At 39.9% G+C, this 19181-nt stretch overlaps 1 protein-coding gene across 8 annotated transcripts in view; it reads left to right on the top strand.

Annotated features, from left to right (window-relative positions):
* EFCAB11 (EF-hand calcium binding domain 11) overlaps nucleotides 1-19181 on the top strand; it is a 167931-nt gene that overhangs the window by 37528 nt on the left and 111222 nt on the right. Inside the window, exon 6 of one of the 8 annotated variants that reach the window (XM_065549211.2) lies at nucleotides 3135-3366. The exons of the other annotated variants lie outside the window; for them this stretch is intronic. Coding sequence (XP_065405283.1) covers nucleotides 3135-3219 — 85 coding nt within the window. The 3' untranslated portion in view covers nucleotides 3220-3366. Of the gene's footprint in view, nucleotides 1-3134; nucleotides 3367-19181 lie in introns of those variants that run through there. 8 annotated transcript variants of the gene reach the window in all.

The raw sequence follows: 19181 nt of genomic DNA, 5'->3' as shown, positions 1-19181 counted from the left end.
TAATGATGGAGTAGACTGAATTTACAGGTAGAATAAAATGTCTGCACTCCCATATTAACTGCAGCATTAGTCACAATAGCCGAGATATGGAAACAACCTAACTGCCCTCCACTGGATGAATGGATAAAGAAATTGTGGTATGTGTGTACAGCAGAATATTAGTCAGCCATAAAAAAGAAGGAAATCCTGCCATTTGTGACAGCGTGGAGTCATCTGGGACATTGTGCTAAGTGAAAGAAGCCAGACACAGGAAGACAAATATTGCGTGATATTCTTTTTTTTTTTTTTTTTTTCTTTTTTTTTTTTGAGACGGAGTCTCGCTCTGTCTCCCAGGCTGGAGTGCAGTGGCCAGATCTCAGCTCACTGCAAGCTCCGCCTCCCAGATTCACGCCATTCTCCTGCCTCAGCCTTCCGAGTAGCTGGGACTACAGGTGCCCGCCACCTCGCTTGGCTAGTTTTTTGTATTTTTTAGTAGAGACGGGGTTTCACCGTGTTAGCCAGGGTGGTCTCGATCTCCTGACCTTGTGATCCACCCGTCTCGGCCTCCCAAAGTGCTGGGATTACAGGCTTGAGCCACCGCGCCTGGCCTATTGCGTGATATTCTTATATGTGAAATCTAAAATAGTCAAACTTAGAGAAAAAGAGTGAAATGGTAGTTGCCAGGGGCTGGGGAGCGGGGAAGATGGGGAGATGTCGGTCAGAGGATACAAACTTTTCGTTATAAGGTGAATAAATTCTAGTGATCTAATGTACAGCATGGTAACTATAGTTAATGTGTTGTGTACTTCAGATTTGCCAAGGGAGCAGATCTTGAGTGTTTTCAACACACATACATATATATACATACACACACACACACAAAAAGCATGTCAGGTGATGGATATGCTAATTGGCTTGACTGTGAGTCATTACACAAAGTATACTTTTATCAAAACGTCATCTTGTATACCTTAAATATACACAATTTTTTGTTAGTCATACCTCAAAAAATGTCTACACAGACTTAGTGAGACTCATGACATGAGTCATATTAAAGGATATATTTAGAAACAAAAATAAATGAAAGTTTTAAAATGCTTTTCTTAACCCAAGTCTTATTGTTAGGATTCCTGATAATCCAGTCATGACTTCAGTTAGGAATCCTTGCCATGGTATATCGAGACTCGCGTCCAAGGAGAGGAAGGAGCAGGAGGGTCTCACTCTTGTTCTCTCCTTGTAAAAATTTAACTGTGTTTGCAGGAGAGAGTATTTGACAAATACATGAACAAATGAATGAATGAAGTGGGCAAAGAAATAGAATTAATCTGATCAAAGTTTACAAGTTCAAATTATGTGTTAAATTGGGTAGAGCAGCTGCTGGCCCTTACTTTTTTCTAGGCCTATTTCAAATGGTCTTCTTTAATAGACTTTCAATTGCAGATTTAGACTTGGAGGCTTTAACAAATATGAATTGAGTACACATTTGTATAGCAATTTAAACTGCTATTATCACAGAATTGTCATGGTAGTTTTAAACTCTGGCAGATGGCTTTTAACCAAACCCTGCCATCAGAGTCAAATTTGATTCTTTGGATGGTTCTTTCTTTTTTCTCTCTCTCTTTTACATAGTCTAGTAAAGAAGTTTCTTCAATGACCAGTTTTGTCATAAAGTTGGTGCCATTTGTTCTGTGGGTTACAAATTTATTATCACAAATGGCTAGATATACTTCTCATAGACAACTTGTATCCACAAATTTTTTTTTCTTTTTTTCTTTTTTTTTTCCTGAGCCATTCTCCCTAGAAAACACATTGTTTTGGGGGGAAAAATTAGACTATCCTTCAGGGATATTTATTTTCATGATTCATTGTGCAGAGATCAGAGTTGTGCCCTAAGGGCTTGGCTCTGCTCTCTTTATACTGGTATCCATTGCTAGGTGTGGCTCAATTAAACAGGAAGGATGGCTAGATAGCATATATATTCACAGGTCAGATGGCAGCATCCATCTTTGAGACATGAATCTTGGTGGGAAAAGTTCAGTTTTTTAACAAACGTGAAATTACCTCCTCAATCATTTTTATATCAAACATTAAATTGTCTGATATAAACACTGGAGGCTAGCATAGTATTTGATACCATTTAGTTTGCTCTCTCTCTTAGTTTCTGATTTTCATTGTAGTTCTCAGTGTTTGCTTTTTCAGTGTGAGTTTATGGCAGAATAAATCAAATTAACTTTGGTGGGTAGATTGAGTTTTCTCTGGTGACCTTTACTAACCAAAACATACTTTCTTCTCAGGTGAAAAAACCAGAGTGGATTACTATTTATTTGACTGACAAAGAAATGCATTTCTAATTTTATTTAGTGACTGAAATAAGTTGCTTCACCGTAAATTAAATGTGAAATAAATGTATGATCATCTCTTAATGAACCGAACAGATTGAGAGCTAAGCACCTTTGTAGTAGACCTCTTTCGCCAGTTGGTGGTGCCAAAAACTCTGCTAAGAAACGGATTGAAAGAACAGGTTAACCAGGAGACTTTCTTAATAAGCGTTATTTTTGTAGTTTTTGAAAAATTTGTACTGAAAACATATACCCAAATTATCACATTTTCTAAGGTTAGGAAGCAAGGCTAACCCCTCTGGTGACCAGCAGAATACATTTCTATAATGATGTATAGCTTCTGTAATGATGTCGTTGGCCTATGTTAATATTCACATATTGGAAATTGTAAAGTTGTATAACATCTGACTCCATCCTGGAAATAGCCTTTAGTGTGCTTGCCTGGAGAGTGGAGGAGCAAACAATAATGTGTACAGAGAAGGAGAGTGAATGTCCTTGGCTATATTTATTGTTGAATTTAGGTCTTTAAAAATATTGACTTGCGTTATTATTGCTATGATTTTTTTTTTTTTTTTTTTTTTTTTTACCATTAATGTATTCCTGGAACAGCAGGAACATTGCTTTTTTTTTGGGTTAGGGGCTAGGTTTGTTTGTTTAACCCTTTACTGTTTAGCCCTGAAAAAGTCCAAATGGAGCAATAGCCTGTTGCTTGAATGTGTCCTGAGATACAGTCAGAAGAACAAAGGCTTTGGAGTCAGAGAGATCAGATTTTGAATTTCCCTACATATTTCATAACTCTTTTTTTTTTTTTTTCAGACCAAGGTCTCACTCTGTTGCCCAGGCTGGAGTGCAGTGGCACAATCTCGGCTCACTACAACCTCTACCTCCCGGGTTCAAGTGATTCTCATACCTAAGCTTCCCAAGTAGCTGGGACTACAGGTGTGCACCACCACACCTGGCTAATTTTTTAGTAGAGATGGGGTTTCACCGTGTTGGCCAGGTTGGTCTCCAACTCCTGGCCTCAAGTGATCCACCTGCTTCAGCCTCCCAAAGTGCTGGGATTACAGGCGTGAGCCACATTTCCCAGCCTTTCATAACTGTCTCTTAATTACTTATGCAGATTCTCTACTGCTCAGTTTTTCCAGTTTGTAAAATGGAGATAATAGCGTCTTCCCGTGAGAGTTGACGTAAACATCACCTGAGATAACGGATGTGCTGATTAAGTGCTCCTCACCCTGTCCTTTTCTAGTTTAAGCACAGACTCGGTTCTTTCTGAGCCTCCACCACATCCCATGCTCTTAGCCAGGGCCTTAGGACTGGAGTCTCTCCTTGTGTCTAATGATGCCTCATGCTGCATTGATGAGATGTTTCCAGGTCGTAAAGTTCCACAAAGATTTTGTAAAGACTCACAAAAGAGATACTCATACTGTTAACTATATGTGGTGTTCAGATATTTGCCCGTCTACCCTGGGATGTTTCCATGTTGATCTGAATCTGCCTAAATGTTTAAGATTGGAGAAGGGAGCACAGGGTTGCTGACAGGTGTAGCAGCAGTGTCCCCAACCATTCATTTATCCATTTATTCCACAAACTTTTACTCAACATTCTTCTTGCTGGGTCTCCGACATACAAAGATGAATTCCCAGAGAGCCTGAAGATGCTTCTGAGAGCTGCAGACTCAAGAAGCAGGATGCTTTCTGCTTGGCAGGAATTGATAAGCAGCCCTTATCTATGGAAGAGCGAGAAAGATAAATTTAAATGTTTTTTAAAGTATTATTTTTAAAACTTATAAGATTGTAAAAAATTTTTTTTAACTTTGAAAAACTGATAGTTGTATTAAGCTTTTGATAGCATCATGTTTGGAAGAATGAACAAATCAGAAGAAGGCTTCAGCGTGGTTGGTAAACTCATAAAACACTGTTAATTAGGAGCTTTAGCCCAGTATAGAATTTTAAAATACAACTGTGTAAGGTACATATGTTTTTAGGAATGGCACAACTAATATCTTTGATTAGATGCGATTGAAAGATTCAGACCCTTAAGATTTAGAGATTATGGAATCATAGAATTGGATGGTGGCAGGGACTTTAGGAATCACATATGCCATCTCTCTTATTTTCTAGCTAAGAAAATGGAAGTCAAACGTATATGGCTCACCCAAGGTTACATAGACCTGGATCAAAACTCAGGTCTCCATGCCAAGGCGTTATTTTTCCATCCTAACTCCTATACAATGAGCCATTTTCAGTAGATAAATAGATACTTGTTCCATCTCAATAAACTTTCATGCTAAATATGGAGTATCATGTCCGCCCCATTATCAAAATGAAAACTTTGGCCGTACCTTCGACAGTTAATTAAGGTGCTCCTACTTCTATCTCAGAGCTGAGCTGAGGGGAGGCAGGGCACACCAGGCCTGTCATTCGCAGTTCTCAGCCAGAGCCAACGAGTTCCCCACAGAAGCAGGCGGCATTTTCATTCACGCCTGCCTTGCCTGCTTCTAGTTTCTTGCTAGATGAATGGCATCATATGCCGCAGGTGTATTAGTAATTTCTGAGTTTGTTCCCCACTAAAAATGACCTCATTGTTTTGTGCTTCTTTTCCATAATTATACAGTAACAGGAAAATAAACCAGCTCTGGGTACAGCCCACAGCAGAAATCTTGTGCTCTTTATGCAAGTTTGATTTATAGACGTGTACTGCAGAGCAGAGTGACTATGAAACATTCATCTTCCCATTGCTAGTTGCCATGGAAATCAAGTACACAGAGCAGTGTCATTCCAGTCCTGGTGATGCCTGCAGTAGTTTATTCCTTTGTTGTTCCCGTTTCTTAAGCAACTGCCTAGCATTCTTTCATCATTACAATTAATCATGCACACAAGTTTTTATCTTTCGTCGCGCATAGAAAGTACTAAAAACGTATGACAAAAACAGGTAGAATTTAAATATTCCTATGGCTTTAAATATGCATTTGTAATTTTCACCCTCAGTCCCACTGGAAAAATAGGTCATGTAAAAAAGAAGAGCATATATTAATGTACAGATATTTCAATAAAGAGAGCAGTATAGAAATTTGAGGGAAAAACAATGCTAAGCCCAGGAAGCCCAGGAAGCCTTAAGGAACTTCAGATCCTGAGGTCCCCCAGTGTTTAGATCTAAATCAGCCTGGGTAATGCCAACCAAAAAAAAAAAAAAAAAAAACAAGAAACAAAAAGCCCCTGAGCTGTGTATCATCAACTCCTGTTTTGTTAGTCTCCTTAATGGTTTGAACAACCTAGATATTTGCTGGATAGACATGCTAGACGTTAGAATAGAGATCCTTTTTCTCTTCAAAGGCCAATAAAGTTCCGGATATATTTTTTTTTAAGTGGAAGTAAAAGGAATTCTAGTTCTTTTTCTTTTTTCAGTGAAACCATTTTATCTCAGTTTTAACTCACATAGTTCATAGTCTATACCATACCAACAATGAATAAATGCTTGTTGATTAGCCACTGCCTTCTTTTGTGGACTTCTGGCCATTCTGTTGGCTAAGAAAGCGTGTTCTAGAATAATTGTCTGGATCTAAATCCCTGCTACATGGCTTATTAGCTGTGAGGCCTTTGAAAAGTATCTCAGCTTGCCTTAGTTTCCCCATCTGTAGAGAGAACAGCTATAAAATTAAGATAATGACGGGTTGTTAGGAGGCTTAACGGAGATAATTCATGCAAATGGCTCAGCCCTGTGCCTGGCACAGGACACGTGCTCTGTCAGTGGGGACTGCTGCCGTGGCAGTGGTGGTTTCTATTGCCATGACTACTACAGGCCACAACTGAATGGAGAACTGTGCTCTGACCTAGAGAGTAATACTCAGTTGATCTACAGCAATTCCAGCCCCAAAGCCACAGTACTCTGTTCCCAGCATCCAGGCTCACACAATGATTGCTGGTGCTTTGTTTTGCTTATGCTACATTGACTTGTTAACATCTCAAGACTGTGGATACTAGGATGGTGGCTAAGAAGTATTTACAAGGGTCTTTTTATCTGCAAATTGAGAAGAGAAGGCTGCTACAGGCAGTCCTTGAAGATGCAAATTTCTCATCTTTGACCTGGATTTGTTTCTTACAAGGAGCTGTGTGTGGAGCACGTTGGGAGGGAGTGGGCTGCCTTTACATGTCTTGAGGAAGGTTCTCGTGTTTGTCTACATAGTCTGAAATAACATCTGACCTGCTGCCTCTCCACCCCCAAACCCCCCTTGTCACTCGGCAGTGCCTGAAGCATTCCTTCAGCCTTTCTGGAATTGAAGTTTTCCTAACTGGTGGCAGAAGCATTCTTTGTTGAAATTTACTCTCCTTGGCAGTTCTCCAGGGCACACGGCAATGCCTATTTATTTGATTTAGCCTTTGTTTGGTTAGCCTTGTATTTTGTCTGTTTTGCTTTGCGAAGTTCTTTTTCCCCCAAATTTTCATGTTTAAATCCCTTGGACTTCACTTCTATTTATTTTACTAGCTTGCTTCAAAATACTGCTAAAAGTTGTTTGCTTTAAGCTCTCACAAAATGAGTAGTCTTGGATTCATTTGTCTTTTTCCCCCAAGCCTGATCCATAGTGTGTGTACTAGGTGCACCTTTGTTAATTATTAAAACAAAATAGGCTTTATAGTTTGTACTTTGTACATCCTAATGTTATACTACATTGTCTCCACTTCTCTTTATTTAGCTCTGTTTTTTTTTTTTACCGTGTCCTCCAATCATTAGGCTCATGTTAATTCTAAAGAAATAGAAGTAGCTTAACTTTTCTGAATCTTTTTGTTCTCCCTCCTCTGCCATTCTTCCTGCTTCTCCCCACAAGATAAAAACCCGTCCGACTCACCTGTCTTCCAAGTGAAGCTGGCAACACTCCAAGTGACATGAGTACCCCAAGACACCCATTTTTTTGTAACTAAACATTCAGTGATGAAACTTAGACCTTCTCTAGACATTTTTTGTATGTATGTATGTGAGACAGATTCTCACTCTGTTGCCCAGGCTGGAGTGCAGTGACACAATCTCAGCTCACTGCAGTCTCCGCCTCCCAGTTCAAGCTATTCTGCTACAACCTCCCGAGTAGCTGGGATTACAGGCGCCCACCACCACGCCCAGCAAATTTTTGTATTTTTAGTAGAAACAGGGTTTCATCATGTTGGCCAGGCTGGTCTCGAACTCCTGGCCTCAAGTGATCTGCCCACCTCGGCCTCCCAAAGTGCTGGGATTACAGGCATGAGCCACTGCACCTGGTCACTAGACATTTTAGATCCTCTCAACCCCTGATTGTATGTGTGGCCTTCACCTCACACTTAATGTGGCCAACATGTACTCCTGCCTTCTCTTTGTCCCCGAATCACTGTAAGAGAGATCTTTCCCCGTGCTTTTTTATTCTCAGGCTTATATCTTTCTTTGTTTTGGAAACACATATTTGTTAGAATCTTCTGCATTGCAGATACTGGGATTATATGAAAATGAACAAGATAGACATTGCTTTGCCCTTTAGGAGCTTGGAGTCTAGTTGAGAATATAGGTGGTTAGAATCCAAGATGGTTAATCCTGAAAGATGACTACAGAGTACTATGGACAAGAAGAAGGCTTAGTGCAGACTGGGGAGGGGGCACCAAGGCTGACATCAGAGAAGTGATAGCCAGCGTGAGACCTGGAGGATGGTCTCCATTTGCCTGACTTTGCCTTAGCCAGGCAAGGAGGGAAGGCATATTCTAGACAGAATGCATCTGCAGAGGTCAGTGGGAGAGTATGAATAACTGAGAGTTGTTACGCATAGTTAGCCTACTATCAAATACACCTATTTTTTTTTCAGTGGGTGGGTGCAATCAGAAGGATGAATGCAGAGTGATGAGACTAGAGCGATAGGCAGTGCCAGATGAGGAGAGTCTTGTAAGATTTGTCAAGTTCAGACTTTATCCTGAGGATACCAGGAAGCCATCAAAATGTTTTACGTAGGAAAGTGAGGTGATCAGACTTTTTTTTTTTTTTTTTAAAGACGGAGCCTTGCCCTGTCACCCAGGCTGGAGTGCAATGGCGCCATCTCGGCTCACTGCAACTTCCGCCCCCCAGCTTCAAGTGATTCTCCTGCCTCAGCCTCCCAAGTAGCTGGGATTACAGGCGCGTGCCACCATGCCCAGCTAATTTTTTGTATTTTCAGTAGAGACGGAGTTTTGCCATGTTGGCCAGGCTGGTCTCAAACTCCTCACCACAGGTGATCCGCCCACCTCGGCCTCCCAAAGTGCTGGGATTACAGGTGTGAGTCATGCCCAACCGACGCAATCAGACTTATAGTTGACATGATCTCTCCTAGTGTAGTGTGGAGAATGGATTAAAATGTGGCAAGAATAGCCTCTAATTGGGCTGAGTCTAGGGACCACTTTCCCAACTCAGCCTTCTCTTTTTTGGGGGGGGGGGACGGAGTCTCGCTCTGTCCCCCAGGCTGGAGTGCAGTGACGGGATCTCAGCTCACTGCAAGCTCCCCCTCCCGGGTTTAGGCCATTCTCCTGCCTCAGCCTCCCGAGTAGCTGTGACTACAGATGCCCGCCACCTCACCCAGCTAGTTTTTTGTATTTTTTAGTAGAGACAGGGTTTCACCATGTTAGCCAGGATAGTCTCGATCTCCTGACCTCGTGATCCGCCCCTCTCGGCCTCCCAAAGTGCTGGGATTACAGGCTTGAGCCACCGCGCCTGGCCTCAGCCTTCTCTTTAACCCCACAATGTTTGTCCAGCCCAGCATGCATTTTTCTGATTAGCATGAGGGCTCATCTCAAACATCAGCTCCCTTTCTCTAGCTGCCTGTCTTAAAGGCCGGGACTGTGTCTTCTCCCTAGCTCTGGGCTGGCTCTTGCTCTACACTAAATGTGTCATCTGGAGCACCGACTGGATCCAGGTTTTACCATTGCCCAGAAGAGTCTGTTGTTTTGCCTATTGTCTTGGCTCCCCTGGGATTTTGGTGCCAGCTTAGATCTAGCCTGAGTTCAGTGATCTCCTTTGACCCCTGGAATTCATTGCCATTCACACGTTGGCCCTTCCTGCCCAGCCAGTCTAGAATAAACCTGCTGCTGAGGGAATCCTCCTAGCCCTCTCTTTCCCACTAGTAGTTGAGTATCCTAGATACTTCACAATTGATCTCCATTGTATACCTATACAGAACAATACATTTGATAAGATGGATTGAGGTAAGGTGAGGGGAACTAGCTAAAGGTTGAGTATCCCTTATCCAAAGTGCTTGGGAGCAGAAATGTTTCAGATTTTTTATTTTTTCAGATTTTGGAATATTTGCAAATGCATAATGAGATAAGAATGGGACCCAAGTCTAAACACAAAATTCATTTATGTTTCATATATACCTTATACACAAAGCCTGAAGGTAATTCTATATAGTATTTTTCATAATTTTGTGCATAAAAAGTTTGTCTTAAATACTTATGTGTGGAATTTTCCACTTGTGGTGTAATATTTGTGCTCAGAAAGTTTCAGATTTTGGAGCATTTTGGAGTTTGGATTTCCAGGGCAAGTTGCTTAATTTCTCTGTGCCTTAGTTGCTTCATGTATAAACTGCAGGTATTAAGAGAACCTACACCAGGCCGGGCGCGGTGGCTCAAGCCTGTAATCCCAGCACTTTGGGAGGCCGAGACGGGCGGATCACGAGGTCAGGAGATCGAGACCATCCTGGCTAACCCGGTGAAACCCCGTCTCTAGTAAAAAATACAAAAAAATAGCCGGGCGAGGTGGCGGGTGCCTGTAGTCCCAGCTACTCGGGAGGCTGAGGCAGGAGAATGGCGTAAACCCGGGAGGCGGAGCTTGCAGTGAGCCGAGATCCGGCCACTGCACTCCAGTCTCGGCGACAGAGCAAGACTCCGTCTCAAAAAAAAAAAAAAAAAAAAAGAGAACCTACACCAGAATTGTTTGGAGGATTAAGTGAGCGAATGCCCATAAAAACACTGTGCCTGGCCCGTAACTAGCTCTCACTACTTATTCATGTTGTTACTATGGTGTCTAGACTTAACCCTAGGGAAAGTGGGAGAACATAAAAGGTTTTTGACTTCAGGAATATTTGACAACAGCCAAATAGGTATTAACCTTGAAAGTTCCACCCCTCCTCTTCACTATGAATAATTGAGAGATGACAGTGGTATCACATCCTGCCCAGCTGGGGGGCTATTCCAGTGAGTAAGTAGATGTAAGGGAGTGATAAAAATAGCTAACTGATACCTAGCGCTCACTGTGTGCCAAGCCCTGTTCTAAATGCCTTAGTTGCATTAACTCATTTGATCCTCACAACGACCCCATGAGATGGCTACTGTGATTATTCCCATTTTACTGATGAGACAACAGGTACAAAGCAGCTGAGTGACTTTGCTAAGATCCCATTAACTGCTGGAATTCGGCTTGGACCAGCCAGTCTGACTCCATGTTGGAAACACAAATAGATACAGCCACCATGTAAAGGAGGATCTTTGCCTTGCCTTTTTCTCTCTGCCCACAGGGGTACCCTTAAAAAGGGATTTTGAATCTCTTTATCAATCAGATCTACTACAGTCTGTAGATTTTGAAGGAACCATTTTATTTAAGGGCCTTTCCGGTACAATTTCAATAGAATAAAGATCTAGACAGCACATAAATTTTCATAGTAAAAAATAGAGCTATATAATCTATGGCCATAACCCTTTTCATAGCCCTAAGGTTGGGGATATATGAAAACACTTTAGCTGAATTGTACATTCTTTTTATAAAATGCCTGATTTCTGGCAATTTGGTCAGACAATCTTTTGATAAAAATATCAAAAACCTCATACTGCAATACTGTAAAATGTGATGGTGTTAATGGCCAAAAACATCTGTATTTTAGACTGTCATGAACTGTTTAAACATCATCATAATAGGAAACATTTATGGCTTAAATAATTGAAGTCCACATTTCTCAGAAGCCATCTGCTCATCTCAACCTTTTGTTAGACCTTCAAACAAATCACAGAACTGACCGGCTTGAGTTTCTCTGTAACTCTTTCTGCTCCGTCATGGGATGGTGGGATGTGCAGGGGCTGTTGGTCAGTTCTTCCGAGTTTGAATATCATAGTCGTGGGAAACTGATGTAGGTGTCTGTCATGGGAAACTGATGTCTGTTAACCTCCCTGGACTTCAGTTTCTACTTCTGAAGGACTTCTAGCTTTAAAGTACCTTGATTCTCTCTTTCTAAACCTTTTGTTTACTCACTGTTTAAAGAATATTATAATTGGCCGGGCGCGGTGGCTCAAGCCTGTAATCCCAGCACTTTGGGAGGCCGAGACGGGCGGATCACGAGGTCAGGAGATCGAGACCATCCTGGCTAACACGGTGAAACCCCGTCTCTACTAAAAACTACAAAAAAAACTAGCCGGGCGAAGTGGCGGGCGCCTGTAGTCCCAGCTACTTGGGAGGCTGAGGCAGGAGAATGGCGTGAACCCGGGAGGCGGAGCTTGCAGTGAGCTGAGATCCGGCCACTGCACTCCAGCCTGGGCGACAGAGCATGACTCCGTCTCAAAAAAAAAAAAAAAAAAAAAAAAAAAGAATATTATAATTAATATACAGTGATCTAATGGTAAGAAATAGAGAAGAAAAGACAAAATAATTTGGTTTCATTAATTTCATTTAACATTATTTCACAAAAGTTCATTAAGCACCTACTATGTACATGATAAATATGTGTTTCACTGTCCAGTATACTAATAATGTTAAATTCTCAAACTGACTTGGAATTTTCCTTCTCTCAATTTTCCCAGTGCTAATGTTCCCCTCCTGGCTACAACATTACCATAAAATGTTATACTCTTTAATCTTATTTTCATATTCCCCAAACAAAGCAAAACAAAATCTTTCATCTCAAAGGCATTTTTAGCATGTTGCAAATTATCATGAAATCACACACAATTTTCTGTTTTCAATTTTTCAATGTAAAACCTACTAGGTTATGTTTCTTAGGAAAAACTGTAGACATCAGATGTTCACTTCTAATTTAGATGGGTCAGCTGACATACTAGTTTCAATGAGTTGCAGTAATGAATTTGTCATAGAATTGAAGCCATTTTCTGGCTATAAATCACCCAAACCCAAATGCTGTAGGAAATTTACAAGGACTGCCATTAGAATGGGATGTTTTAAATTATCTCAGTTGTATTGAAACAAAACCAAGCCTGATTAACAGATATATCAGGTAGTCATGAATTGATGTGACAGAAAAGAGTTATTGGGCTATTTGTCAAATGATAAACTGGATGATGATGATGGAGAAAGTTACCTTTTTTTTTTAAATTTTTTTTAGTGCTCTAATGAGTGCCAGGCATTGTCAGTATTTCATGTAATCCTCATGATAACCTTATGAGATGTACAGTATTATTACTATTTCTATTTTACAGATAAGAAAACTGAGCTTGGAGAGGTTAGATAATGTTCCCAAAGTCCCACACTTTAAATAGCTGAAAATGTTTCACATTGCTTGTTGTCACCTTGAGTTCACCGTATTTAAAGTGAAAGTCATCATCCTGATCCCTTGTTGTTCTTTCTGTTTCTGTCAGTGATATCATGATTTTCTGTTTCATTCTTGCAGTCATTGATTTTTTCCTTTTCCATCTTTGCTCTAAATCCATTCAATTACCAAGTCCCTTCCCTCATTCAGTGTCTTTCTGCTGTCAGCCCTCTTCTCATCCTTAGTGTCTAGGCCTCCCACCTAAATGGACAGGCTAAAGGCCAATCTCCATAACTCAGTCTTCAAGGCTGGCTACTCTCTGACTCCTCCTCTTCTAGGCTCTTTTTCCTGTTACTTCTCTCCAGATGAACTAGTTACCTAAATACATTGCGCCCATTTTCTATATCCCCTTTTGTACATGATAACTCTTCTGAGATGGCCTCTCCCCTTTTCCCTGCTCCGTGAGCCCTGTCCCTTCCTTAGCATGAGACTGGGTCTTCTCCTGAAAGATGTGTTTTGATCAGCTCATTCCTCAGTGAATATCCCTTCTTTTCAATGCTTGTGACAATAGGCTCTATACCTGTCATTTTGCACTAAGCACGTGCCATCTGACTGGCATTGCTATACAACTCTTCGTCTGTGTGATCTGTTTCTCTCTTAGTGGTGGTTAGGGCTGGGTCTAGATCTCTCCCGAACATCTGGAACATTGCTGTATACCTAGAAAGTACAAGTCTTCATGCTTCATGTGCTTGGGTAAAGAGAGGAATTTTTATGGTAACTATAGTAAATATCTCATATATTGACTTCATTGACTTAAGAGATCTCCTGTGAATCCTCCAAGCCTTATTATTCAGAGACCCATTTCACTAGAAAGGGACCACATGTATTCATAGGATACAGTAGTAGATTGTTTGCAGAGATGGTCATAGCTCCTTCCATCCCTGTTCATGCACCTGTGTAAAGTGGCTGGGCTCCCTTCCCATCAGGAGGAAGAATTTATTTCTCCACCCCCCGAATCAGAGCTGACTTGTGACTTTGACCAAAGGGCATAGAAAAAAGTAACAAATCTCAAAACTTGAGGGGTGGTCTAGGGGACCACCCCCAACAAAGGATCCCATCTGGGAGAAAATTTTTGCAATCTACCCATCTGACAAAGGGCTGATATCCAGAATCTACAAAGAACTTAAACAAATTTACAAGAAAAGACCCCATCAAAAAGTGGGCAAAGGATATGAACAGACAATTCTCAAAAGAAGACATTTATGCAGCCAATAGACATATGCAAAAATGCTCATCATCACTGGTCATCAGAAAAATGCAAATCAAAACCACCATGAGATACCATCTCACACCAGTTAGAATGGCCACCATTAAAAAGTCAGGAAACAACAGATGCTGGAGAGGATGTGGAGAAATAGGAATGCTTTTACACTGTTGGTGGGAGTGTAAATTAGTTCAACCATTGTGGAAGACAGTATGGCGATTCCTTAAGAATCTAGAACTAGAAATACCATTTGACCCAGCAATCCCATTACTGGGCATATACCCAAAGGATTATAAATCATTCTATGATAAAGACACATGCACACATATGTTTATTGCAGCACTATTCACAATAGCAAAGACTGAGAACCAACCCAAATGTCCATCAGTGATAGACTGGATTAAGAAAATGTGGCACATATACACCATGGAATACTATGCAACCGTAAAAAAGGATGAGTTCATGTCCTTTGCAGGGACATGGATGAAGCTGGAAACCACCATTCTCAGCAAACTATCACAAGGACAGAAAACCAAACATTGCATGTCCTCACTCACATGTGGGAGTTGAACAATGAGAACACATGGACACAGGGTGGGGAACATCACACACCAGGGCTGGTCAGGCGGTGGGGTACTGACAGAGGGATAGCATTAGGAGAAATACCTAATGTAAGTGACAAGTTGATGGATGCAGCAAACCAACATGGTACGTGTATACCTGTGTAACAAACCTGCAGGTTGTGCACATATACCTAGAACTTAAAGTATAATAGTAATAATAATAATAATAACAGATATGTTTGTGTTAGAGTTCTCTAGAGGAAGAGAAGTAATAAAATATGTGTATAAATATTGAAAAAAAAGGGAATCCATCTGATGCCTTGCCTTTTGCCACATTAGTCCCTGAGTTTTTGTTCCATTGTATACATATGATAGATGTGGCTCGAGATGCTTCTTGAACCAAAGTTTTAATGCATTTCAAAGTTCTGCACTTCTAAGAAGTGATCTTAAAGGTAGATAATAAATTGTGGTTATTCACATGCCCTGATACCATAGTTCTGTTTTATCTCTTGTAGTTTCTTGAACGTAGTCCAAAATTAACATTGATTTAAAGTGCTCATATTTTCTCAAATGTGTTTTTAAAACTTTGCATTCTTGTGTTCTTCGTTTGCAACTACCCAGAATTGCCCCTCCCCTTCTCTTTTACCCATTATAAGGAAACAAGTTCTCTATTCGCCAAATAGCAAAACAGCCTTTGCTTAACAGTGTATATTTCACTTTCGTGCTAAAGCTGTATCCCAGTAACATTTTCTTTCATGGAAAATGACCATTTCTTCCAGGAGTATGTAATTTTTTTTCAAATGCATGAAGTTTTCAAAATGAAACAGTGTCAGACAGAATGATCTTTGGCCTTATGAAAGTGGAATTTTTTTTGTAGTTCTGTGGTTGTCCATTATTTTAAAACCTATTAGTTACAACAGGTTAGCTTGAAAAATGAGGAGGTTTAAATCTGAGACAAAATATCTCACTATAGTTAGATTCTGAAACTCTGCCAGCAAAATTGTGTTTGAACGCTTCTTGAATTTGTTTTGTAAGGGGTAGCTTTCTGCTTTAAATGTGTATTCAGTAAAACACAGTTATTCAAATTCTGGTAGACATGTAGGGGAGCCAGATTCATGTGTAACGCAGATGCAGCATTGTTCTTGGGGCTTTTTACTCCTAATGACTGACCTAATGTGTTGCGTCTCCTTTTTCTGGCTGAGAGAAGGAATCACATTTTATTCAGTAATATGTTCACATTGTGTTTCACCTCTTGCTATCTCTTATACTACAAGAATACCTGTGACGTATTGAGATAGCTAATATCATTGCTAGAAAAGTACAAGGTAATTTGGATAGAAAATAATGTGATAGCTTTAGTAACAGAATATAATTAAATTTGCGCCTAGAGTAAAAATAGCGAAATGATTTATTTTTAGTCTTGAATGGCTCAGATCGGTATGATTAAAATACGTAAATTAAATAACAGCCTTTAGTTCAGTGGTGTTCTGAGTGGTATCAACTCTAATATCTAATCTTAAGTATTAATGATCTAATTCTAAGTATTCTATTTTCCTCTGCCCTCCCCCACTATTTTAAGTAAACCCAATATGAATTAGATAAAATAGGAAACACATTTGTTATATTCTTGGAGGCCTTGGAGATTAAGGATTTTAAATTGGGCTGGCATATTTTTATTAATCTACTAGAAAGTGGTTATTGGAGCACCTTCTATATACCAGGGGCCATTCTAGATGCTGAGAATGGAGCCACCAACACAGCAAACAAAGTCCCTGCTGTCAGGGAGTTTACAGATAATAACTGAGTAAACAAGCAAGTTAATTTCAGATAGAGGTAAAACACTATAAGAAAAATAAAACAAAATAAATACAGAAAACGAGTGAATGGGGAAGGGGTTGCTTAAAATTGGCAAGCTAGGGAAGACATTTTTGAGGGCTGACATTTGAACTGAGACCTAAATGACGAAGAGCCATGCAGAAGGAGGAAGAGCAGTTGCAAAGGGTCTGAGATGGGTGTAAGCCTAGAGGGACTGAGAAACTAAGAGAAAACCACAGTGGCTGGATTGCAGCGAACAAGAGGCAGCAAGGTCTGAGCGAAATTTGAGAGGTAGGCAGGGCAAGATGCTGCATTAGTCCTGGGTGCTACCTTCTTTCTTTTATATTACAGGGTGAGTAGCCCTTCCCTGAAATGCATGGGACCAGAAGTGTTTTGGATTTGGGATTTTTTTTTAGATTTTGTAATATTTGCATTATACTTACTGGTTGAGCATGCCCAATCTGAAAATTTGAAATCTATGCATTCCAGTGAGCATTGTATTTGAATACCATGTATAATATCAAAAAGTTTCAGATTTTGGAGCTTTCAGATTTCAGATTCTGGATTAGGGATAACTCAACCCATATTATATTCCGTATTGTGTCACATTCCATCATGTCATATCATATCTCACACCATGTTGTGTATTTATATTGTATTATATATTTATGTCGCTGTACCTTACAGGGAAATGAAGAGTCAAAGAAAGACCTTAGACTTCTCAAGATGTGTAGATTTTCTGGCATTCCCAGTGTACAAAGTCATGCTAGTGGGTTGCTGTATCCTGGCTTGGAGCCCTCACCTGCTTTTCATGTTTCTTTCCCATTATCAGTTAAATTCAGTTCAACAGATACTTTCTTGGTACGTGCCGGGCCCAAGAAACTGATGAATCCACTTGGGCCATTTTACATATGAATGCAGAAGAAATTGTGATAGGCTTTCATTTTAGAGCAACTTCCCTAGATTATGTCTATTATTTCAATTAGTGAGCACCTATCTTTTGTACCATCTTATTTATACTTAGGTTACAAGCAGTAAAATGATCATAAGGGCCAAATATCTAATCTAAATGGCAGTGATATGTAATGTTAACATAGTCATCATTTGTTTCTCTCCACTGGCGATACAAGACATAAAAAAATGATTTTGAGGCCTACTTAAGCATCAGACCAAGAAGTGTTTATCATTTGAATACCTCTCTTCTGGGAAGAATAAGGAAAGTTTTTAAAAAAAATTAACAGTTTAATAAAATATCTGAAAGTTTACAAACGTATTCTTTTAAATGAGGCAACACAGATCTTCTGTTACAATGGTTATGATCAGAGTGTCTGATTTACACTAGAGGATCAGGAAATAATGTAGACTATTTCCTTTCCGCGTGTCTTCATACCATATGTAGCCGTAATATACTGACTTAAAATTTCCACCGAATTAAACTTTCCAGTGATTTATAAGATGTTGAAATGCATTACCAAGAGCAGTTATTGAATCTTCCTTCAGAGATAATTAACAAAAAGACTTTGTTATTAAAAAAGAAAAAAAAGCAATAATTTAGGTTTCATGATGGCAAAGGTAAGCTCTAGAAGTCTTTCTGTGATTTGCTGATAGTAATTCCACTCCCTGGATGTTTGTTTTGCTTTGTTCTTTCTAACTCTCCCTGATTCGGTGGTTTGATAGATTTTCCTCCTATTTAAAATAAAACTGTAGAAGTCAGTACCACATTTAGTATCTATCTCCAGGTATGGCCAATCCTTCTTCCCACTGGCTGTGTTCTGGAAGGTTCTGGAAAACAGCTGACAAAGCCTGAATGTGACAGGGCAAGACATTCTAGGTAGCCCTCGTGGCTTTTTCAGCTGTGCTGCTTATTTTCTCACAGATGTATGTGTGGTATGTAAGTGTATATGATGCATATATGAAATGAATATTCAAGTCAGAAAATTTGTCCATTTATGTTCCTCCCCGGTTACGAAACAAAATATTCCATTCTAGCCATGGTTAAAGCCCCCTGGGTAGCCCTGCCTGATTGCCCTAGAGATCATCACTGTCCTGATTTTTTTTTTAAAATCATTCGTGTATGTCTTTATATTTTATGACATAGATTTATATATCTTAAATAATACAGAGTATTGTTTTGCTTATTTTTATACCTTATATAAATGCATATTGCTTTTTCTCTTATTTTATTCTTAGGAATTATCCACATTGATCCATGTATCTTTCATTTATTCTCCCTGCTGTATAGTATTCTGTTGGGGCACCAGGGGGCACAATAACCAGCACCTTCTTTTCCCCTCCAATATCAATTAAAATATCGACTCCAAGTGTAAGAGAGTAATAGAAATTTCAGCTTTCTTAGTGACGTAGTTCTGTTGGAGGGATTGGTTTGCTAAAATGCAGCCCACATTAAGCAGGTTTACCCTGTAGAGTGGAGTGGCAGGGTCTTTAGCGTATTCATATCAGCAGTTGACTTGTTTCCCAAGTGGTTGGGCCAGTTCACAGTATCACCAGAATTCCTTTCTATCTATATACCCATCAGCACTTGTTACTGAACTCTAGTTTTTGCCAATTTGATGGGTGTGAAATGGCATCTTACTGTGATTTTTAATTTTTCTCATTACTTACAAAGTTCATCATGTCTCCTAGCCCTTTGGGTTTCCTGTTCAATGTCCATTTCCTATTTATGTGATTGGCCCACATAAAAAATATTGGGTAGTCTGTTTTTAAATGATTTATAGGGGCTCTTTATATATTCTGGGTACTAATTCTTT

Source organism: Macaca fascicularis, chromosome 7 (assembly GCF_037993035.2).
Source record: "Macaca fascicularis isolate 582-1 chromosome 7, T2T-MFA8v1.1".
Taxonomy (NCBI): Eukaryota; Metazoa; Chordata; class Mammalia; order Primates; family Cercopithecidae; genus Macaca; species Macaca fascicularis.
Note: the sequence above shows the minus strand (reverse complement) of the source record. Positions and strands in the feature narration are given on the sequence as shown.